This window comes from Numida meleagris, chromosome 1 (genome assembly GCF_002078875.1).
Source record: "Numida meleagris isolate 19003 breed g44 Domestic line chromosome 1, NumMel1.0, whole genome shotgun sequence".
NCBI classification, from domain to species: domain Eukaryota; kingdom Metazoa; phylum Chordata; class Aves; order Galliformes; family Numididae; genus Numida; species Numida meleagris.
The window spans coordinates 176415377-176437488 of NC_034409.1; the positions used below are offsets into that span (position 1 = coordinate 176415377).

Below are 22112 nucleotides of genomic sequence, written 5' to 3' on the forward strand. Positions count from 1 at the left end.
TGATTATAGAGCAGAAATCAGCAACACAGAGGAAACCCAAACATTGCTTGAACTTCAGCTACGTTGAAACATCAGTTTAAAACCCTCTCTTAGTCCAAGCAAACTTGACAGCTTTTTCTCTTATTGTACATCACAGTTTGGTTATTAAAAACCTTCTGAGAAAGTGCAAAAAAAAAAATTATATGATAGAAAATAGCGGTTTTAAAACTTTGGTTGGACTGGTGTTAGGGAGTTGCAGACAAGCGTCAGAGAAGCATGCCTGAAGCAAGAGTTACCTGCTGCCCACTCCCATCGCACCTGAAAATTGGCAAAACAAAACAGATGCCATGTTTGAACATTGCTTTTGAAGGCTCACGTATCTGCTCTAAATGCTGGTGAAACTTTTTGCCAAACTGAGGACTGGCGGCAAACAGAGGTATAACAAGATGTTAGGTTGCCTCAGCCGTTTGCCTAATGAACATGACTCTTTACGTGATTTAAAACAGGTGAAAGCCGTATTGTAGATGGGTCAGACTGTTTTCCCTAGCATGTTTCATCTTGACTAAATTTGCTTTAAAAGAAGGCTTAATTAAACTCACAGTGATGGGAGGGAGGCGAAATGTATAACCACTGGAATATTATTTGTGCTACAGTGTCTGGGATTATAAATGACAGAAAGTATTGTTACTTGTGCACGTTGTTGTTTCTATAATATGTAGGCTACTGCATTGCTCAACAGCCCACACTGAATGATAGGGTGGGAATCATTTGAGCTCCAAAATGTAATTAGCTGATCATAGAGTTTAGTGGTAGGACTGCCTTGCCCACATCTGGAGTTCAACACTGCACTCAGCAGTTGATTCCAGCCTTTGTGCACAGACACTTGTTCACTTCATTTAAGTCAACTACAAACAGTGACTTGAGTCTTTGTTTCTGGTTTAGTTTGGGCGATGGGTGTAATTTTCCAACTCGTTTGGTGATTATGGATCCAGAGCAACTAACTGTCTCAAGCCAAAATGAACCTGCCAAAAGGTAACTATGACACTTAAGTTGTTGGTTTTTGTACTGTTCCATACTTACCTGTTTGGTTTAAAAAAAAAAAAAAAAAGTTTCAAAATTATTTTTTTGTTTTAACACTTTAAACTTGTTGTCTAGTTCCATGTGGATTTGTAAGTCTCCAGAGAAGGATAGGATGAATCAAGACTAATAAATGTGGTGCTGCTTGATGCAGAAGGGCTGTTTCTTGGTTTTGGCAGAGGATGTGGCTCTAAGGAAACAGAACAATACAGAAAGTAAAAAGGTTGTGAGCTCTTTTTTTAACAGGAAAAAAATTCCTAAGGAAGACTGGGTAATGGAACCTTTAAAAAAAGAATTAAGATAATTTTTCAAATGAGAGGAAAGTAGGGTGTACGTTACTTGCATTTCTCCATCATGCCTAAGCAAGGGATACTGAAGCATGCAGTGCAGAGAGGTAGGTGACTGTGTTTGTTGCTGGTTTTGAGCAGTGGAGTTCTTTTAGGTCAATACTACTTGTATCTCTGAACTTGCGTGGTTTGTATCTTGAGTGACACTGACGTGATTTTGAAAGGCTTCTGTATAGTTTGGTGAATCTGTGGCTGAAGGTTCTTGTAAACAGCAGTCACATGAATTATCAGGCAGTGGTGGGTGCAAAGACAAGACTTGGGAGCTAAGAAGTTTCTGCCAGTACAACATAACCTGTGAAATTTACAGAAAAGCAGGAGCCTTGTGCAAACAGCAGATGTATCCTTTTGTATTAGATGCTCGTCAGCAGACCCTAACTTTTATTGATGGGATAAAATGGCATTGGGTTATCCTTCCAGACAGTATGGGTTAGGTTTTCTGTGTAACTGCATGGCAGTAGCATTGCTGTCACTGTACCATTTGCAGTCTATTCATCTGTGCTTTTATCCATTAGAATTGTCAGTGGCCTATTCCAGGTAAGGGTTTAGAGTGATGACTGAAACAAGCCTATAGGGGAATTCACGTGTAAAGCAGGTTGTCGTTTTTAGTTTGCAGCGTAGCTTTTTTGTTTGTTTTGCTCTTAATTGGCTTTACTACTCTAGAAATGTCTGAAATAAGCAGCTTTTGCTTTTACAGAGTTCCTGTTAACTTTGCTTACTTTACAGCTCTGGAGCCAATCAGCCCTTTCCTACTCGACCACTCAGTGAATCACAAAATCGATTGCTAGCCAGTGACAGTCAGTGGGTAGAAAGTGGCCCTGAAGATGAAAATGTTAAATCAGGTAGACTGCACCGTAACATTTCTGATGATCTTATCATTTTGTTTGTGTCGGGTGGGGTTTCCTTTTTGTTGTTTTGGTTTTTTAAGCCTGAAAGGTCCTTAGGAACTGTTTGGAGTCAATTAGAAGAGAATTTGCACTGTCGAGTCAAGATGTTTATAGGTTAAGGCTAACTTGTGTCTTACGCTCTTCTCTAAACTGAGTTATAATGCAGAGATAAGGAAATGGATAGATACATCTGGCTTTCTCACATCCTATTCTGAGATATTTTTGATTGATTTTCTTTTTGATTAGTGGGAGGAAAACTTTTCTCTAAAATAGGCATAGCATAATAAACATAGTTTCTGGTTTGGAATCTTTGGTATTTGGCGTGCAAATCTGCAAAAACGCGTAATTGAAATTCTCTCACGTTTTAGGTACAAAAAAGCATATTATAGTTTCATTGGAAAGCTGATCTCAGCTTATTACTAACCAACCATCTCAATGAGAAACAGGTAAGTAAGACTAACATAATTGATGGCTATTTCTTTATACATACAAGTAAATTAAAACAGATATCTTGAGGTCAAAAGTCACTATTCTTGGAATGCGGAGAAATCCTCTGATATTGGATGAGCAATAGGTCTAAATAAAACTCGAAATAGCTCTCCAGAAGACAAGAATGAGAGTAATGCTGTAGTGCAGGAAACATGGTCTGGCTCGATCTGAGATGAGTCAACCTACTGCTGCAATTTAGATTGAAGTGCATGACGCTGGATTTGTTACCTGACCAGGGAAAAGAATCTGCTCTGCTAAACAAGCAATTTCAAGATGAAATGTTGTCTTGATTCTCTCTCAAGGAACAGCTCCGTGACAGTGTTTTTATAAATTGCATATTTATTTGCCATCCTCTGCTCATAGACTTTAAGAATCTGTGTGTGCACAAGTTCAATGGGTAAAATAGAAGTGTCTGCATACTGTTGCATACTGCGTGACTGATTCACATCACTTAGCATTGACAGTAAGCTTCTTTTACGTAAGTGCCTCAGTGCACGCTGCACACTTTGCACTTAGGAAATACAGTGAGTGCTGCTGCTTCCATTGGTGTATTTCCAGTGACTGAATTAGGCTTCTCTGATGTTGACTTCATACTACTGTGAATTTACAAACTCCTATTAATTTTTTTCTCTCTAGAAGAGGAAGAAATTTTATTTGGACAGATAACGACCATAGAAGCGGAAGGCTGAGTCATTTCCCCCTATACCTTTTTTTAAGAGATCTAGAAGTCACTCATGAGAAAATCTGTTTTTCTGTGATCCCTGACACAGAGTCATAGAGTCACAGAATCACCAAGGTTGTAAAAGACCTACAAGATCATCCAGTCCAACCATCCACCTATCACCTTCTCACTAGACCATGTCCCTCAACACAACATCGAAACGTTCCTTGAATGCCTCTAGGGTCCGTGACTCCACCACCCAGGAAGGTGGAAGTGGAGTGAAGGTGGTGGAGTCACGGACCCTAGAGGCATTCAAGGCCCAGGAAGGCAGCCCATTCAGCACTTCACCACTCTTTCAGAAAAGTAGTATTTCCTCACGTCCAGCCTGAATCTCCCCTGGCGCAACTTGAGGCCACTCAAGTGCAGAAGTGCAGCAAGAGCTGGGAGATAGAGGGACCTTGCAAGGAGATGCCATTTTCTTTGGAGATAAAACAACCTTCAAGCTTTCTGAGCTCATTAATTTTAGGTTCATCTTACTTTTTAGTAAAAAAAAATCTTATAAGTAAAAAAAAACATATCTAAAAGGTCTCTTCAGAGGATAACCAAAATGAATTAGAGTAGTTAGTTTACCTTTCTCAACACTTTATATAAAATGTACAAGTGGATGCCTTGGTGGTGCATATTCAGCCTCTAGCTCTACAAAATCTAATTTGATCTTAACAAGTTACTCAGTCTTTTCTATGCTTTGTAGAATGGAATAATTACCTTCTGAGATCAGTGGATGCCAATAGTCTTTGACCAGGGTATTACAGAATCAGCTTAACCTTTCTTTCCCCTGACATAGAGAGGGAGTACAACTGTGTCTGGCTTAGGCTGTTTAGAGCTAGCAGTGTTCTTGCATCACGGAAGGCCAATAGTATCCTGGGCTGCATCAAAAGAGGGGTGGCCAGCAGGGAGAAGGGGAGGATTGTCCCCCTCTATTCTGGCTTTGTGAGGCCCCATCTGAAGTACTGTGTCTGAGCCTGGTACAGGAAAGATGCTGTTGGAGTGGGTCCAGAGGAGGACCACGAAAATAATCAGAGGGCTGGAGCTCTTCTCCTACGAAGAAAGGTTGAGGGAGGTAGGCTTGTTCTGCTTGGAGGAGAGAAGGCTCCAGAGAGACCTCATTGTGGCCTTCCAGTGCTTGCAGGATGCAAGCAGGATGTTCCAGCTGCTCTGAGTTGTTGGATTTGATTGGTTTCTCTAGGCCTGTCTGGTTAATTTCAGTTCCTCTGCAATTGTCTGCAGAAGTGCAATAGTTGTGAGATCCAAAATGTCATTTCCATGTACTTTGCTGTGCCCTGCAACAAACTGATAGTTGTATTTTTGATTTTTATTCTTATTACATGCAGCAGAAGCAACTGAATTTATGGCTGACTTAAGTAGAGTTTCCAGATGATTCTACAGAAGAGAATGCTAATCACCCAGCCAGCACTCCCCTAGCTTCATCTAGGCAAATATCATTTTATGTTCCCACGTCTGTTGATTTCATTAAAAATTCTTGTCAACCAGACATCCAAATGACGTTAGCTACAGATCAGTGGCAATTGGATTCGATGTTCTTAGTGGAGATAATCGTATTACACATAGGAGGTTTAAAAGAAGAAGAAAAAGAGAAAGAACACCTCTCAGAAGGCTGTGAGTTAAAGTTACCCTAACTGCAGTCCTGAATCAAGAGTCAGTAAATTACCTGTGTTATCTAGCTGCATTTATATAATGCAGTATGATCCTGTTTTTTTTCAAAGCTAATGGTGCAATTGCACTAATTACCGTTTTTGTTTCATTAGGTTTCTGCAACACATTTTGTGCTTGAATGTTACTTAATTTTGTTTGAAGAAGTTGATCAGTAAAAAATGGAACGTGAGCATTTTATGAAGAGACAAGAAATTCAAGTTTCTGCACAGTCCAGTGGATTCTTGTAAGCACTATTGCAGAGCAGGGAAGTTCAGACAGATGCCTTAAGATTCTACATGTGCATTTATGCAGCACTGAATTATATACTGCTACCAAAGGGCCAAATCCTGAAGTGCCCTGCTTGGATGCACAAGGTCCAGAGTGGGAACTATGCATTTCTGTTATGCTGCAGTGGCAGGGGGGTAGATCTGCAAAGACTTCTGCCTCCCCACGGGCGAACTTCGTACCTTAGGCACTGCAGAATTCGCTTCCATAGCAGGTCTCAAGGGTACAGGAAGAAGAAGAAAAAAGAATGGAGGAGGAATCAACCTAGAGTGCGGCTGATGAGTCTGAAGTACAGCTGTCCGCAGCTCGTACACCAGGTGGTGGGAAAGGAAGGTACTGGATGACATGCTCACAGGACTGAGGATTCCTTCTGCTGACTGTGCTATGGAACAAGGCAATGCCAACAAAGTAAAAGCCTTTTACTTGGCATCGTTTTTTGCTATAAGATTGAACACCCTCATCCTTCTAACTTGACCATTTAACCATATCAAGAACATAGCTCAAATAAGTGAACTCTCTTTTAGTTGATGAAAACATGGTTGATTGCTTTTCAACAATTTCCTATCAGCATATGAGGAGAAACCAATCGAAAAAGGAATTAACAAACTGTTACATTTTTCTGTTAATGTTTGCAGTGTTCTGTATGAGGCAGTAACAAAATGGCAATGTACCCCTGAGAAAAATCTTAGTGCAGTCACGTGTCATTAGAAAATGGATCTGGAAGAGTACTGCGTTTTATATGGGACTCTTGATGGTTTATAAATACTGTTTTATACTTTTGTTTTATCTTTTTAATAAAAACACAAGTTTTTATTGGTTCTAAAGTACCATTTAAACAAACTTCGAGTACTTATGAGAAAGTTAGTGTTGGATCATGCACTTTTGTTAACACACCAAAACTCTGTATGCTGTCTGCTTTGTCTGCCACTTTCAAGTCGATTTTAAGTGATGCTGAACTGCTAAAGATGAGTGCTTTGTGCAGTGATGTACCATGTTCACAAAAGGCAAAACATGTTTCCTGTGTTGAGGAATAAAGTCCAACTAAGCTCAAGACCTACAGCAAACATCATGGTTTTTCTTTTCCCCCTACTCCTCTCTAGAGAAGACTGTTAATTCATCTTTGGGTGTTCCTGGCATTTTGCGCCTGACAAAAATGAAAAATACTGTTCTGTGGTCTGAAGCTTTTCTGGTTTTCAGCTGATGCTGATTACAAATAGTCATAAGCCTCTTTGATAGAATCTGAAGGTGGTAGCTATGTTGATGATCTGAACAAAAGGAACTTGTTTGGTTTCTCTGCCAGACTGATCACTACTTGTCCCCATCGTTAAGGTATTGGAGTTACTTGGATATCAAATATACTCTAAGGTTTAAAACAAATATTTTCTTTGTCTTCGATGTTTAGGAAAATGTATTCTTTCCAGTCTTCTAGAACAGGAACACTTCAGTGACCTATGAGCATATTATAGTCACTGTCAGATACTGTTGAGACAGACCTAAAGGTACAAATCTGCATGTGGTGTAGAAGTTGCAAAATGTTCTTCAAAATTTGTATGACAAATTTTGTATTTGCCAGTTTTCAAAGAAAAAACATTTGCTATGCATTAATCTGAAAGGTTTAGCTTTTTCTTCTCAAATGTCAAGTGAAATGCACTCATCTAAATATAAGCTTTCAGGAATACTGACACGTTGAACTTAGAAGAGAATGCATCAGCAAAAATTCCTTGGGGAAGAGGATGGAGACGCAAGACTGAGCTCAGTGTTCTCATTTTAAATACCAAAATGTGCAGCCCAGAGCACTGGGAGAATTGTAACGGAGGACCCTGGATATCATCTTTCTTTTACTGGATCACTGTAATACAGAGGAGGTAACAAACGCATCTACAGTTGTCTAGCAGAAGTAGAAAGAATACTGCTCTCTAATAGGGTAAATCTCAAAGGGACAACTTCTGTCCTCTTTCCCCTCAATTCCTCCAGGAGCTTAGTTTACACCTGTGTGAGTGGTGTGTACTGTAGGCTAACATCAATATAACTTGTTTGATTGCTTAAGTCAAGATAGTTAATCTATAGGAAAAAAAATGCAAGTAAACTGACTGGGCTGAATCCATGTGTGTTTTTTAGCGACGTGGTGTGTGTTTTGGTGGCCTTTCTTCAAGAGCTGATGTTTCTGACATCTTTATGCAGATCTACAATACATTTGGTCCCAGATTTTTCTCATGTTTCAGACAACAAAGTAGGAGAGCGGTGTGCTTGCAGTGTTTTGGAGGCCAGAGCTACTGGTGGTGCAAAAGCAGACATTGCTGAAAAGTCACTTTAACAAATATGAATTGTGGTAAAATGGCTGAAATGTGATTCTTCCAAATTGACCCTCCTTTTTTTTCAGAGAACTGATTGCTAAGGGAAACGCTAGGCTGACAGAAAGGAATTAAGTTCTCTGAAGGAATTGTATTGGTCAGCTGTTGAAGTGGTCCTGCAGTGAGTGAGATGGCGGGTGCTGGGATTTCCTTGCACGCCCTGGCCAGGGAGGAGGTGTTGTGTCTAAGGCAGGACGACGGCTTCTAGCGTTTCTTTGAGAGTTCTGATCTGACAGCTCCCTAGCCGTAAGCAAGGGCACCCTGTGGTGTATCAAAGCAGAGTGGGATGGTTTCTGGCTTGCTCCCTCTTTTTGCCTAAACGCAACCTTGGTGAGGACAAAAAGCTGTTTGACTGTTGAGCTGCAAGCAGACTGCGCATCGCTGCTAGCAGGGCTCTGTAGGAGCGCGCCAGGATGTCCCTTCAGCCCACACCCACGCACTGAGCTGCTGCACGCCGCCAGCAAGAGGTGCAGACCTGCCTGGTCAGGAGGCAAGAAGGGAAGATGGACAGGGTGCCGGGTCATGAGGTACATGCTGTTTCTGTGCTTTAAGCTGCTGTGTGTCAGCAAGTCTTGAAAATACTTACGTTTGTCCCTAAAAATAACAGTGCTTAAGCTTTTAAATCCCTCAAAATAACTGCTAGCCGTGAGTAGCATTGTAGTGACGGTAGCACAGTTGACATTGGCTGCAATCAGAAGCTATGCTTTAGTATTTCTTAAAGCTTTATTTTCTTGTATAAAAACCCACTCAACAGTCACAGACGCAAAATGACTTAAACTCTCAGTGTGAGGCCAGAATCTTGACGCAGGATGAGATTCCAGTGTTTTCTCCTCGAAGATTCCGAAATGTCCTAAGTTGATAAAGCTCTCCCCATAAAGATGAAGCAGGCAGATGCATAAATAGAAAGGAATAGTTTAAACTATTCTAGAAACCTCGGCTAATATTTTTTCCTGAATATTGGTTTGTTTACAGACTGTAAAGATGCACATAAGTGCTGTTCTTACCAAATGCGTATTGCTGGCAGAGGGCAGGCCTGTGTATTGGTTTCTGTAATAACTGACGAGTTGGATGCATCCTAACCCCTTGACTGGAAACTTCCACTTCAAATATTCAGGGGTTTATATCAGAGGAAGCTCTGGCACTTTTGGTCATTGAATCAGAAATCATAGTAACATCTTTGTTAAACCTACGCTTTGAACATGGAACGTACGGGTACCAAGCTGCTTTTGGCATACTATCTAGAAACTGGGCATCCAGAGCGTTAAATGCCACCATTTCTCAGGTACTGTTTCTTCCCTCATTTGATCTTGCGTGGCTTTTCTGTCTTGTAAATAATCTTCTGGGGTTTTGGAAGTTTTCATTAAGTTCAATGCCATTCGAATATTCACGCACAGTTCTTCATTCATTATAGTTTGAAGTTTGACCACTTGTAGCTCACCAGAGCCCCAAAGGAGGAAAAAAAAACTGTAGCAGGATTAGCGTCTGTGGCAGATGTACCAAGAGATGCATCAACTCTTGACGCAAATAAGAAAGATCTGCCTAGATCTGGAGCACTGATTGATGAAGTTTATTTAAAATTAAAAAAAATAATAATAACATTTTGAGCATCATAGTTTACGTTCTGTAGGGAGACTGGCTAAAATAGGATTCGGGTATGCATTTAAAGAGGCTCCAAATAGCTATTCTAACAGTAAGTGCAGATCAAGAACACATTTTTCATACTACTTAAAAAAAAAACAAAAAAAACAGCTGGTATCTAACATAAGAGGATCTATCTCTAAATGGCACCAAAGAGAGCAACTGCATATAAAGTCATTTGTTGCAATACTGAACGCATATACTATGTTCATTTCTATCAATTTATTTTGTATATATAGACAGCTTTTTATACGTATTTTTCTTACTTACATAACTCATGAAATGTAATGAAATGAAGTTGTAATTAGTGCTAATTCTGATTAAAACTGGTGTTTCGCCATTTGTTGGGTTGGTTTATTTGCAGCAATTACTTGAATCTTGTTTCCATGAGGTCATAAGGTCTGATGGCGTTTACAAAATTGCAGAAATTGGTTTTGAAGGTTTCACCAGCCCCATCCACAAGAAGTAAAGAGCACGTGCACAGCAGTGAAGCATGTGCTGGGGATGAAGTACCCACTTTTGTTGGCACCAGAGCACAAATGGTGGGGTGCAGATACCCTTCTGTTTACATTATTTAGCTGACAACTTAAATGTTTAGCACGTACCTCTCTAATTTCTCATTCCTTAACCCGTTGCCATCAGCTTTATTGTGAGACTCTTAAATCGTTCTTAAGTGCAAATCTTTACACTCATAATAACTTCACAGAAAGCAGCAGCAGTCCTGCTGTCAAAGTGTTCCACCTCCCTCCCCATCCTCCCGCTCCCCTTTTACCCTTACCAGAATTAAACACACCTGGGTTCCTTCCAGTTCTGTATTTTCCAGCAAGGGTCACCAACTGTCACACTAATGGCAATTTCCCTGCTATTCTACTTACAGTTATTTTTAATTTGCTGCCTAAACTTAGACTGAACTGTATTTAATTTTGACATTAAATGTAAAAGATATGCGTAATGACATACTTACTTTTTTTATATGTTGCAGATAGAACTAGTCCTATGCAGAGAATACAGCGTTGCCATTTATAGTTTAACACTTGAAGTAATTTTTTAAAATGAGCTTTTATAAATGAATTAAATACAAAGTCACATTACTTTGCATAAAAGGTTATTCATGTTTGAATTACATTGCACTTTGCTCAGATGTATACTTCTCCATGTTATCTCAAGTCATTTATAAGCACAGAAAGTGCATTCAAGATTTTGTACGTCAGTGTTCAGACCTGATCATACTTCACAGAAGTATAAATTCATGTTTAAATAACAAGTTGTACTATTTTAGGCCTCTTTTCAAAAGTGATAAAACATTAATGTATTTGACACACAACTTCTGTTGGTGAACGCAATACTGACTGACTTAATAAAAGTATGTGAAATAATCTGAACATTGCTTAGCTGTAGCACGCGTGTATCAGATCAGCAACAATTGCTGCGTACCTGGGAAACATTCTGTCTGTTGGTGGAAATAGTTCTCACACTTGAGCTGCACTAACACAAGATTGTACTCATTCCTGACATGGTTCCAGCTCCCCTGGTCTTGACAGGAGAAATAAAAAACTTACTTAGTGTCCCGGAGAAACATGATCAGCTACAAACCAAGCATTACTTAGACATCAAGCTGCCACTCAAACAAGAATCAGCAGCAGTCCTTCTCAGTCAGAACTAAGCTCTAGAAGTGCAGGCAGTAACACAGAAATTGACACTGCCATTGTGACAGGAATATTGATACTATTCCCAGAAAGTTGAACGTTTTATAATCTTCCTTTAGTTGCAGCCTCTTATGTATCTAAGCCTCTTTCAGACATAGCTCTATTCTTGATCCTCACGTGCCTGAGGAAGTGAGCAGCACATCCAGTAGCTTCCGCTGTATCTCAGGTATGAATTCATACAGAAGTAGCCTCTCATAGAGCAAAGAGACAAGTAAAAGCTGTCTGGTCAGTACAAACATCATCAACAGCTTTCAAAACAAGTGAAGCTACAGATCTAGTGCAGGTCATCACTGCAGCTGGTAACTCACACTGTTTTATGCAAAACCCCTGAAGCCACTGGAAGGACTGTCGTCTTCTAATGTGACAATAAAAACAAACACCGCTCTGTAGGACTATTTTTAATGTAAGATTTTGTACACCATAGCAGTGTCAATTGTCATCTGCCTTTGTTACGCTGTATTACAAAGCTGCCACAACAGGTACAATACTGCATCTCGCGGTAGCCCAAGTACAAATACGCCCTTGCTCAAGATGTCCACTTCTTTGAGACATTTAAGTGGTTCAAGTGATCGCTCATGTATCTATGCTCAGGGAACTTGGATGACTTCAGGGCTTTAAAAGCCTCCCATTTTGCCAGTCTTGCTTCTCTGTTGTGGTTGTACTCCTCTTCCCATGTCAGGTACGGGCGGCTCAGCCAGTACTCGTTCTCTGCTTCAATCTCCAGCCTTCGGATCATCGCCTGCTTCATGGTCATGCTCACTGTTCTCGGTCGCCTGTATTTTCCAATCCATTGTTTTCCAGGAATTCTCTTCCGGAGTAGGACCATCGTTAAAAACATTGTACCTTAAAATATAAACAAAAAAAGTGATACGCGTTATTTAGGGGGAAAAAAGAAAATTAAAAGCAAGAAAAATATCCCTGTATTTACTGCAGTGCCTTTTAGCGCACTGTCACAAAGTTTCCAGTTCAGAACCCCACAGTGGCAACCACCCCCTAGGTACAGCGGGCAGTACAATAAAAAGTACTGCCAGCGCCGCGCCGCCGCCCAAGGCCCTGGCACCCACCACTTCCAGGCGGGCGTCGGCTCTGAGAAGGATCCCCACGGGGCGAGGAGCCTCGCAGGCCGCGGTGCCGAGCCCCTCGCTCGCCGACCCGAACAGGAGCCCCGGCCCCGCGGCGGGCAGCAAGATGGCGGCGGCACTTCTCGCGAGAGCTCGCGGCGCTGACGGGGCGCGCGCAGGCGCCGGTTCGAAAGCAGCGGCGGGCTCCGGGGCGCTGCTGGGTGCTGCTCGCTGCAGCCGTTAGCGGCCCTCGCTCGGGGGGTACGGTTGCCGCGCGGTCTCTCCGTATCCGTCTCCCCTGCCCCGCGGGCGATGGATGTGTCGCGGGGCTTTTTCAGCGAGCTGCGCTCCTTGGCCCTCACGCTAGAGAAGGAGACGAAGCAGCTGGAGCGGGCGCTGCGCGGGGAGGACGCGGGTAAGTGCGGGCACCGCCTCGGGTTCCGCCTGCCGCTGCGCTCGGAGCGGGTGGGCCTGTGCGGGCGGGGGTCCCGCGGGTCTTACGTGTGTACACCCCCACCGTTGTCTCTCTGAGCGCCTTTGTGTGTCTGCAGCTGAGTTTTTGCCACATAACGTCTGTGAGTAAATCATCATTGAATCACAGAGTCGTTTGGGCTGCAAGAGTTCTTAAAGCCCACCCGGCCCCAGCCCCCTGCCATGGGCGGGGCCCATCCAGCCTGGCCGTGAGCGCCTGCAGGGAGGGGGCACCCACAGCTCTCTGGGCAGCTGTGCCAGGGCCTCACCGCCCTCTGAGTAAAGACTTTCCTCCGAACATCCAACCTAAATCCCCCCTTTTCGTTTAAAGCCGTTCCCCCTTGTCCTGTCGCTATCTGCCCGTGTGGAGTCAGTCTCTCCTGTTGATAAGCTCCCTTTCAGTACTGAATCACGTTCTTGTTTTTAACCTTTTTGTGGATCAACACAGGAAAATACATTTTCAGGGCTTTTTCTCTCTCTGCTCAGACGGCTGAAGGCTCCAGTTAAACTTATTGCTCTGCTATGGTTTGTCACACTGCAGGCGTCCTCTTTTACGCTATTTATTGGCGTTAACCTTGACGTCCAGTGAAAGAACAAGGGTCAGTTCTTGACTACTGCATTTATCAGTGAACAATACCAACATCTGCCAGCATACAAATACAGACAGAAGAACCCAGCTTTCTGCTGATGTGTTTTTCGGTGACATCTGTATCACTTTTTTTTTTTTTTTCTTCAGCTGCTATTATTTCAAGTGCAAGCTCTGTAAGGATGGCAAAATAATCCTTCACAGTCCAGGTTCATACCTACTGTAGTCTGCTGTACATTAATTTTCATAGTACTAGCTGTGACAGTACAGTAGGATCCTATGTGGTTTCTCAGTGTAGCTCGATGTGCTGTGTGAACTGTGGCCTCACGCAGTGCTGTGTAACCTGTTTTAGATATGCAGAATGAATTCATTTCTCTTAATGTTCTCTTGACTCTTTCTGTAAGAAACGGTTCTAACGTATCTAATGGAGATTACATTACAACGTGCAATGTATTTGCATGCTAAATACTAATTCTCCACTTTTTTTTTATTTCAAAACACTTTTGTGTGAATATGCGTATCAAAGACTGTGAAGAGGAATCTCCAATAAGAGTTTTGCACAATCTACACTGCGAAATCAGGGCTCTGAAGGTAATGCCTTAACTTCTTGAAAAATTGGGGAGGAGACTGTGTCCATAAACTGATGGCTATACTTTGATCCTTAAGCCACGACACAACATTGTTATTCAGCAGTTCTGACCTTCCTATTTCCTTACCTGTAAGTCCTCAATATGGCTATGAGGCAGCACCCAAAAATGCGTGATGCCTGTGTTGATGAGCTTGCCATCAGTGTTGTCACTCAGGCCAGCAGGGACAGGGGTCACGGGGAAGTTGTGGCTATGCCAGGGCGTAGAGGTAGGGGAGCTGGATTCAGGAGCAGGGCTCCCTCGAGGAGAAACGTGCCTGGCTTTGTTCAGTGACAAGCACTTAGCATAAAGAATGTCCTCACAGGGGATACTGCGCTTCTGTTACACTTGTGAAAAATATTCTGTTTCTTTAACAGAAGTAGAAATAATAGTCTATAGAAGTGGGCTCGTGTGCAAGTAACTGAGGGGTAAACCAAGCTGTAAACTGGAAGTTCACCAGCTGTTCTCACCTATGTTCTTTGTATTTAAAAGTCCAAACTAGTTGTTATGTAAACGCACTCTTTTTTTTTTTTTTTTTTTTTTTAAATGAAGTAAAAGGGAATGGTTTTGTTTGGGAGGTCAGCAGGAAGTAGTTAGCGCACTGTGAACTGTCCTCATAATATTTGCAAGTTTGTGTGTGCTTCTGCTCTATATATTCCTGGTGTTTTGTAAGCAAGCTTTCAGGTATAGACAAGATCTACACTTGCTGCTTATCCTCATATGAATTGAAGTTCACTAGTTACTCTCAAAACACTAACTGTAGAAACGAGCACCAGATGGTGATTGGAAAACCCACTGCTATGTTTCTTCTTCCTCTCCTTCACCCAAAGGAAGATGTTAATGCCGTTCTTGGCAAGAGTTCCTCTGAAAGGCAAGAAATTAATGACTTTATGAAGGCAAGTGAGATACTGATGCAAAGAAATGCAGCGGATCTTGGAAAAATAAGAGAGCTGTTCCAGAAATACGGCTACAAACCACACGTCGAGGTCCCTACAGGTAATATTTCTTGGCAATTTGAAGACATGTAATTTTTCTAAAATGTTTCTCTTTCTCTACGTGAATGTTTCCGTTAATTAAGAGGTCAGGTAGATCTATGTTTTTTGCTTTATAGTGATCTAGGGGTGAAAGGTTCTGTTGTGACAGCTGAGTAAGAGTAAAACGTGCAGAAGCTTCGAGCCGCATCTCCTGGCACGCTCTGAGCTTGGCGTGTTTTTCTCTTCACTAATAGCTGCGCAGAGAGAACAGGTTAGCAAGCGCGTTCTGATAACCCAGAGAATGAGGCTGCTTCAGCTTCTCCTGCATGAGGAACTAGTGCAGATACATCTGAATTAGTTCATATTCATGTGTCGTTACCCCATGAGCTTAAATCGTCTGTCTTTTATGTCATGCAGCAGTTTGCAAATATTTGGGGGTGTTTCACAAATCACAATCACAAAATCATTCAGGTTGGAAAAGGCCTCCAAGATCACCCAGTCCAGCTGTTGTCCCACCCCCGCCATGCCTGCCAACCGTTTCCATTCATGTAACCACAGAATTGTACAAATTACACCTTGGTTTATTTCTGCAGCAGACTCATGGTATCCTTTATGACTTTTATAGTCACCGCTTAGTAACCGTTTTTCTGTACAACTTTTTCTTCCACATTTTTACCAAACATTTGCTCTTGCAGTGAAATGGAGACAGATGAATGCATTTCAGATTAAAACTTTCTGCCTAGGCTGTGTGGGAAGATTGGATTCTATTAAAAATGTATTAGTGTAAGAAGCTTTCAGCTTCATTTACTTCTGGAAGTATTTAGCAATGGACTGAAATTCAGTAAGTAAGTGTTGGGCCTGCGTTCTAAATACAGCTTAGACTGATGAGAGCTTTTGATAGTTGCTCTAGACTTGGGTTCGATGCTTTAAAAAGAAAGGAGGAGTAATATTACTCTATTCTTTAGAGTAATAAGTATTTTTCTTTAAAAAAAAGATGGGGGGGGGGAGAAAATTCCCAATTAATTTAAAAACTTCCTAAAAGATGAACTTCTGACAAAGTGAACTGTACCTCTTTTGTCAAACAGAGGAGCAGGAAGAGGAGGCGAGCGGTGATTCGAAGGCATCTGACCAGAGTAAATCTGATCAAGGACAAGCAGACGACGTACCTCCCCTTCCTGCCTTTGCTGAGAACCCACCGGTGCCCAGGGACCCGCTGCGGAACCCCCAGCTTTCTGATTTTGGCCTTTCACAGTATGCTTTCTCCAGGCCCTGGAGTGCGTTAAATGGACAACATGCTGCAAACGCCAGTCAAGAAAATGCAAAACACAAAACTCCCCTGAAAACACAGGCCCCCTCTGTTCTGCCCAAAACACCCAAATGCATGCTAAAGATGGACGACTATGAGTGTGTGACACCAAAACTGGAGCACTTTGGCATTAGTGAACATACCATGTGTATGAATGAAGATTACACGATGGCGCTTATTCGTAAAACTGCTCAGTCAAGCAAGTAAGTAAATACCTGAAGTTCTGATCATTTCTCTATTGAACTACCCACTGTTTCTTCTTGCTGTACCCTTCTCTTGTTGCTATTGCCTATCTTTTTTTCTGCTAACAGGTGATTTGTTATTATTTACTTGCTATTTAGTCTTCTGTCTTGTACTCTGCTACTCTGTTCATGCACCCTTTGCCATGCAGGGTACTTATAGGAGACGTATCTTGGGTGTGCTCCTTCCCTGGCTGCGTAAGAATGTCCCCACTACAAGAAGAAAATGCAAAGTATTTCCTGTGACATTTTGCTTTATTTTACCTAGGGCTTGCATTTGAGGACATGTTGTTTGTGGTAGACCTTACGTTACCAATATAAAGTTTGGAAAAGTGTAAGGGATGTGACACTGAAAGAAACTTGTGAAGCATTTGGTTAAATGCTTCACTGTAGAAACACGTTGTGTTATTTCTTCTGTTATCCAGCTTGAAGCAGATGCTTCTTTTTGCTCCGTTTTTCTACTGAAAACACATTTCCAGACTCCCACTGCTGGAAAAGGTGGTTAAATAATGTTTGTGTGGTTTGTATTAGCAATGCATCCAATTTCAAAAGCTGACAGTACTTAAAAGAAATATTCTGTTCTGCAGTTAAGTGTTTGGTTTTTAGAGAGATTTCAATAACTCTATTTTTTAAATCCCTGGTATTTGTTATACAGGTGCTAGCACAATGTTCTTCAGAGCTCTACCAGCTTCAATGACTTTGTTCCCTTTGTTCTAATGTACCACAGCGGTTACATGTGAATGTTTTTTCTTCCTTAGATTACTGGGGGGAAAAGTAAAATTTAAAAGGTACATTTTCTCTTAAAAGAGTCTTGGGATCTCTCCTTCCAAATAGGCATTATGGTATTTACACAACTATAGGGTACAGTATTGGAATTGTAATAATTGGAAAACTGTTCCTGAATCCTAAAAGATGCTGATTTAAAATTGGTTCCTCAAATAACATTTTGTTAAAAGCCTCAGCTTATTGCGCAAGATGATTGTTGTCTTTAACAACTTATGTTTTGTTGGGTTGGTTGGTTTGTTTTTGCCATGTATGTACATACACTCACACAGACTTATATGAATATATATATATGTGTGTGTATGTGTGTATATATACACACATAGAGTTCTCAGTTCCCTTCCTTTCAGGTTTTCTTTTCTGAAGCAAGTGAAAAGAACAACATATTTTGTGTGCACACACTGAAGAACTGAAACAAAAAGAAACTAGGAGAGAGAAAGAAAAAAGAAAAAAAGCCTGTAAATAGAAGCGTTTACAATGAAGAAGAGAAAATACAACCATAACCAAAACACATAGGGTTTCAGGTGTCAATAATATTACCAAGGAAGAAATGACTTGAAAAAGTACTTTTTTTTTTCCCTTAATTTTTTAGTGGGTTTTTTTTGTTTGTTTGTTTGTTTTTTAAGAAAGAAGACTCACAACTGGAGGTTTGATCATCTCATTGAAGTATGCTGCCTCACGTGGATTTCTTGAGGCTTAGGCTTTTTATTGAGGAGTTCTAAATCATAGAACCATAGAATGGTTTGGGCTGGAAGGGACCTGTAAGATCATCTAGTTCCCTGCTATAGGCAGGGACACCTCCCTCTAGACCAGGTTGCTCACAGCCCCATCCAGCCTGGCCTTGAATGCCTCCAGGGAGAGGGCATCCATAACCTCCCCGGGCAGCGTGTTCCTTATTTCGTAATGCCTTGCTTGGGCTGACCGTTTGCATGGTAGGAGTAGAATCGGGGGTAGTAAATCATTTTAGACTCATGAACAAATGCTGTCCACGTGATGGAGTTGGCGGTATTCCTTCACTGGTGATTTCTTCATGTTGCTTGAGAGCTGACTGAGGGTTTTGGTTTTTCAGCTTAGTTAAAAAAAGTGATCATGAAGTGAATGCAGCAAAAATGCCACCCGGGGAAATCGCAGTTACTCCTGGGCCACAAACAAAAGCAGCAGACGAGAACGGTAAGGTAAAAATCTGTCAAGTAAATGTACATATGCTTTTTTTAATGTAACGTGTGTGTTAACACATGGTAATATTTTAATCTGTTTCTAGTTAAATATAGTTAATTTGTGTCCAGTTATTTTTTTGCATCCTAGTGTCCAGAAAAGTAAAGTTGTGGCTTCTGTGGGAAATCTGTGTGCTTCGATAGAAATCATTGGTTGTTCTTCTACTCACATCCATCTAGAATTGTGCAGAGGCTTCTATCGTACAGTAATTGCAGTTTATCTGTACTAGTAGTAACAGTGCTGTAATAGGAGCCAAACTTTTTTTTCCAAGAATTATCTACTGTATCTATTTAAAGCCAGTGAAATGAGTGGGAAAGAAACTGGTTTAAAATAGATAAACCAAACAGTAACTTACATCTTTCAAGAGCAGCACTAAAATTTCTCCGGGAGGAGAATCTAATACATTGTTCTGAAATTGTCTGAAAGTCTTGTAGCAAACACGCAGACCACTGAGCATATGAAAATCTGAAGCAATGTTGGTTGAAGTTGGGCTCTTTCAGTTGCATTTGGTCACGAGACAGGATTATTTTGATTCGTTTTATTTTCTTTATTTAGTGCTGTTAGAGCAATTTGGGTGTTTTTTCATACTAAAAGTGTTGTCAACTGAAATGATACGGATGAGCTATAACGGTACAGGTGTTTTGGAAGATGTAAATAAATCCATAACAAGCTAATTGATTTGGAAAACTAAACTGGAGCACTGTAGCTAAAATTTGTATGGACGCTGATTGATTCTTCACTAACTTCAGCAGCTGACTGTATGGCTTCTCCTATGGTACCCGTGTTCTGCACACCTGGTGTGAAAATCCCTTCCCGAGCAGATAACCCGGTGTTAGCCAAGTCACCAGAAAGAGACAAAGTGCCTCTTCCCTGCCACGCAGCAACGCCGCCACCTCCGGATTTTGAAGCCCGATGGCTAAAAAGAGAAGCTACGGTAGTGACTAGCAGTTACATATACTTTCATATCAGTTTGCGCTCCTTTTCCTGTTTTTTGCTTTTTTATTCCAATGAAAAGAACAATGGTAGGAAAAGATGCTTCTTTAACGGTGATTTTGTAAGAACGTGCTATTAAATACTTCACCTAAGAAAAGTAAATGAACTGAAGGCATATAATATCATCTTCTCTGTAACAGGTGAAGCAAGAGGAGAAGCCCGTGTTGGTGACCGAAAACTATGCACCAGAGAAACAAAACATAGAAGACAGCGTTCCTTCTGCCGTGAGCTCTGATGAGTATCTCAAACGTTTGGGAAACCCATCTCCTCCCAAAATAAAACAGTACGACCATTTGCTCAGTACTCCTCCGCCTCCAGAAATAACGAGGATTCCAGATGATGTGCTACAGGTTAGCTGCTCTTGTTTTCTGAATAGCTTTCATATCAAAACGGGGATATTAAGAGGGCTTTGTTTATCGAGTGTTGCTCTTCAAAAAGAAAGAGTTCTCTGCTGCTTACTGAAAATACGTAGATTGTAATCCTGTTTGGAGTTCTGAAATTATTGCTGTTCCTTTTTAATGTTTGCTGTAGATTCTGTCGAAGTATAATCATAAAGTAGACTCTTCTAAATCTAAGACAATGGAGACTAAGGCAGAAGATGCTACGAGCTTTGGAAGTGATTTCAGTGATTACTGCAACAAAGAGAACAGGTATGATCCAGTGTCACAAACTTGGTTGTGTCATTGGGTTTTGAGGAGCTAGGAAGACTCTAATGCATCTAGAAAATTCCTACAGCTGCTTGTTCTCCAACGCTTGTTGATGTGACTAAATATCTAATCTTTGGCCTAGTATCTAGCTGCTTCTATTGCAAAGAACAAATATTATCGTGGATTATAATCCTCGCAAGTTTTTAAGAAAAATGACAGGGGGAGGAGGAAGGAAGTCCAAGATAATTTTACTGTTTTATCTGTAGGTATATTTTGCTTTGTGGCAATCAGCTGAATGTTTTAAGCTTGCCTCAGTAAATCTAGGCAATAAAGAACTGCAGACAGCTGCATTAAGTGACATAAGTAATCACACTGTCACTTGGGCATGTTGTGGCTTACCCTGGCAGGCAGCCAAGCACCACACAGCTGTTCTCTCCGGCACTAACCCCAGCAGGGTGAGGGAGAGAGTCGGGAGCAGGGATTTCATGTGAGAACTCGTGGGTTGAGACGAAGGCAGTTTAATAATAAAGGAAGAGATTGAGGGGAAGGACTGATGCCCGGTGCAATTGCTCACCGCCAGCCAGCCCCTACCTGCCAGCTCCCCCAGTGTCACTGCTCGGCACGAGCCACGTGGTGCAGGACGTCCCTTTGGCCACTTTGGGTCGGCTGTCCTGGTTCTGTCCTCTCCCAGCTCCTTGTGCACCCCCAGCTCCTCACTGGCCAGGCAGCACGAGGAGCGAAAAGACCTTGACTTTGTGTGAGCACAGCTCGGCAACAACTAAAACACCGGCGTGTTAGCAAATTCTTTCTCATCCTAAATTCAAAATACAGCACTGTGCCAGCTACTAGGAAAAAATTAACTCGATCCCAGCTGAAATAAGACCAGGCAAATACTAAGTTACTTGAAATCCAAAGCCACCTTATGAACAATATGTGAAATTGAATTGGTCTATAGTTAGCATAAGTAATCTTTGAACGATGGAATAATGGGTTTAAGAAAATCTTGATTTAAATAGAAGTTTTTGACATTGATCAGGCGTAGATATTCCTCATTCAGTATAATGAACAAGCTATACTTGTTGATTATCTGTTAAACTTGGGGTCTCTACAGATTATCTGGGTAAGAGGTACAGGAAGTGTATGGAGTACAATAATAGTTGCAACAAATCCAGAAAGAGATGAAGAGAAGTCGGTATCTTAATGTACTTGGAGTTAGAATCTATTTGATTAATCAGATAAAGTAAAGCTCTTCTTTGAGCTGACGTTGTTGTTGGGCAGGCTTTCAGTGTTTGCGTCTTCTGCTAATTCGGAATATAACTGAGGTAACGAGTTCATGAACTCTTCTGGATATGTTTGCAGAGGATATCCTGGTTTATTCAAGTCAGACGTCTGAAATGAAGCTGAAGACAGTGTTTCTCATTCATGGATCTTATCACTGAATCATAGAAAGCTCAAAAAGCAAAAGAAATACTGGGAGGAAAGACCCACAAAAGGAAAAAATCTTTTTTTCTGGAGAAAACTTGATATGGATTGACTTGCTTGAACTAACAATTTTGTGTTCAATTTTTTTCATTAAAATTAGTTGCAAAATAGATTGGGTTTTGGTTGTTGTTTTTAATATTGCTTCACTGGGGACTACAGTCATGTATTAAACTATGTAATACTTCAGTTGTTCCACTTGATTCTTGTGTTTGTTGTATGTGTTTGGTTGCAATAGCCTGTAGAGAAGCGTAATTAAGTTGCAATAAAGGGAAAGTCCAGTATGCTGCCCAGAAAGTAGACATCTCTAGGCAGTCTGGTGAGACACTGCCTGTTTCAGGGTGAGTTTGAAGTGTAGCACTTCGACCTATCTTCAGCAGAACTCCTTTTTTTTTACGTGAAGAGTAAGTCCTGCTGTGCTGTTTTAAAGCACCTCCAGAGCATTCATCCCTTCTGCAGTACTAAGGCATATCAAACAGGTATTCCTTCATCAGGCTGTCACCCGGCTGATGGACAGGCATTTCTCATGCTTCTCCTTCAACTACAGTTTTCCTGCTTAGGCATCATATATGTGCTAGGCATCCGTTTTACTCTTAGCACCC

The 22112-nt window shown here is 41.4% G+C and overlaps 3 protein-coding genes across 4 annotated transcripts in view; 2 read left to right on the forward strand and 1 right to left on the reverse strand.

The window, feature by feature from the left end:
* The window catches only part of ZDHHC20 (zinc finger DHHC-type containing 20), a 45981-nt gene extending 36217 nt beyond the window's left edge, over positions 1-9764 (forward strand). The window contains exons 10-13 of the mRNA XM_021379572.1: positions 922-1011; positions 2127-2242; positions 2656-2733; positions 5264-9764. Coding sequence (XP_021235247.1) covers positions 922-1011; positions 2127-2242; positions 2656-2693 — 244 coding nt within the window. The 3' untranslated portion in view covers positions 2694-2733; positions 5264-9764. The remainder of the gene's footprint in view (positions 1-921; positions 1012-2126; positions 2243-2655; positions 2734-5263) is intronic.
* Positions 11514-12355, reverse strand: MRPL57 (mitochondrial ribosomal protein L57). The gene is made up of 2 exons (XM_021379586.1): positions 12195-12355; positions 11514-11973 (listed from the first exon to the last, which is right to left on the reverse strand). Exon 2 carries the CDS (start codon positions 11966-11968, stop codon positions 11657-11659), a length of 312 nt encoding a protein of 103 aa, XP_021235261.1. The 5' UTR covers positions 11969-11973; positions 12195-12355; the 3' UTR covers positions 11514-11656.
* Positions 12379-21896, forward strand: SKA3 (spindle and kinetochore associated complex subunit 3). Of its 2 annotated transcripts, none has more exons than XM_021379559.1 (9): positions 12379-12606; positions 13775-13839; positions 14705-14870; positions 15934-16357; positions 18246-18346; positions 19144-19325; positions 19525-19734; positions 19916-20034; positions 21391-21896. In XM_021379559.1, the coding sequence occupies exons 1-9, from the start codon at positions 12504-12506 to the stop codon at positions 21422-21424; spliced, it is 1404 nt and encodes a 467-aa protein (XP_021235234.1). In that variant the 5' UTR covers positions 12379-12503; the 3' UTR covers positions 21425-21896. The 2 variants fall into 2 exon arrangements, with proteins under 2 accessions (XP_021235234.1, XP_021235223.1); XM_021379548.1 differs by having other exon boundaries at positions 19141-19325; positions 21391-21894.

What these genes read in the sequence shown, in the direction of transcription:
- MRPL57 (XM_021379586.1), bottom strand. Translation starts at nt 11,968, where the DNA reads ATGTTTTTAACGATGGTCCTACTCCGGAAGAGAATTCCTGGAAAACAA.
- SKA3 (XM_021379548.1), top strand. Translation starts at nt 12,504, where the DNA reads ATGGATGTGTCGCGGGGCTTTTTCAGCGAGCTGCGCTCCTTGGCCCTC. An exon ending in ACACGTCGAGGTCCCTACAG is followed by an intron (nt 14,871 to 15,933) that starts GTAATATTTCTT and finishes TTTGTCAAACAG; the next exon opens with AGGAGCAGGAAGAGGAGGCG. An exon ending in TTCCAGATGATGTGCTACAG is followed by an intron (nt 19,735 to 19,915) that starts GTTAGCTGCTCT and finishes TGTTTGCTGTAG; the next exon opens with ATTCTGTCGAAGTATAATCA.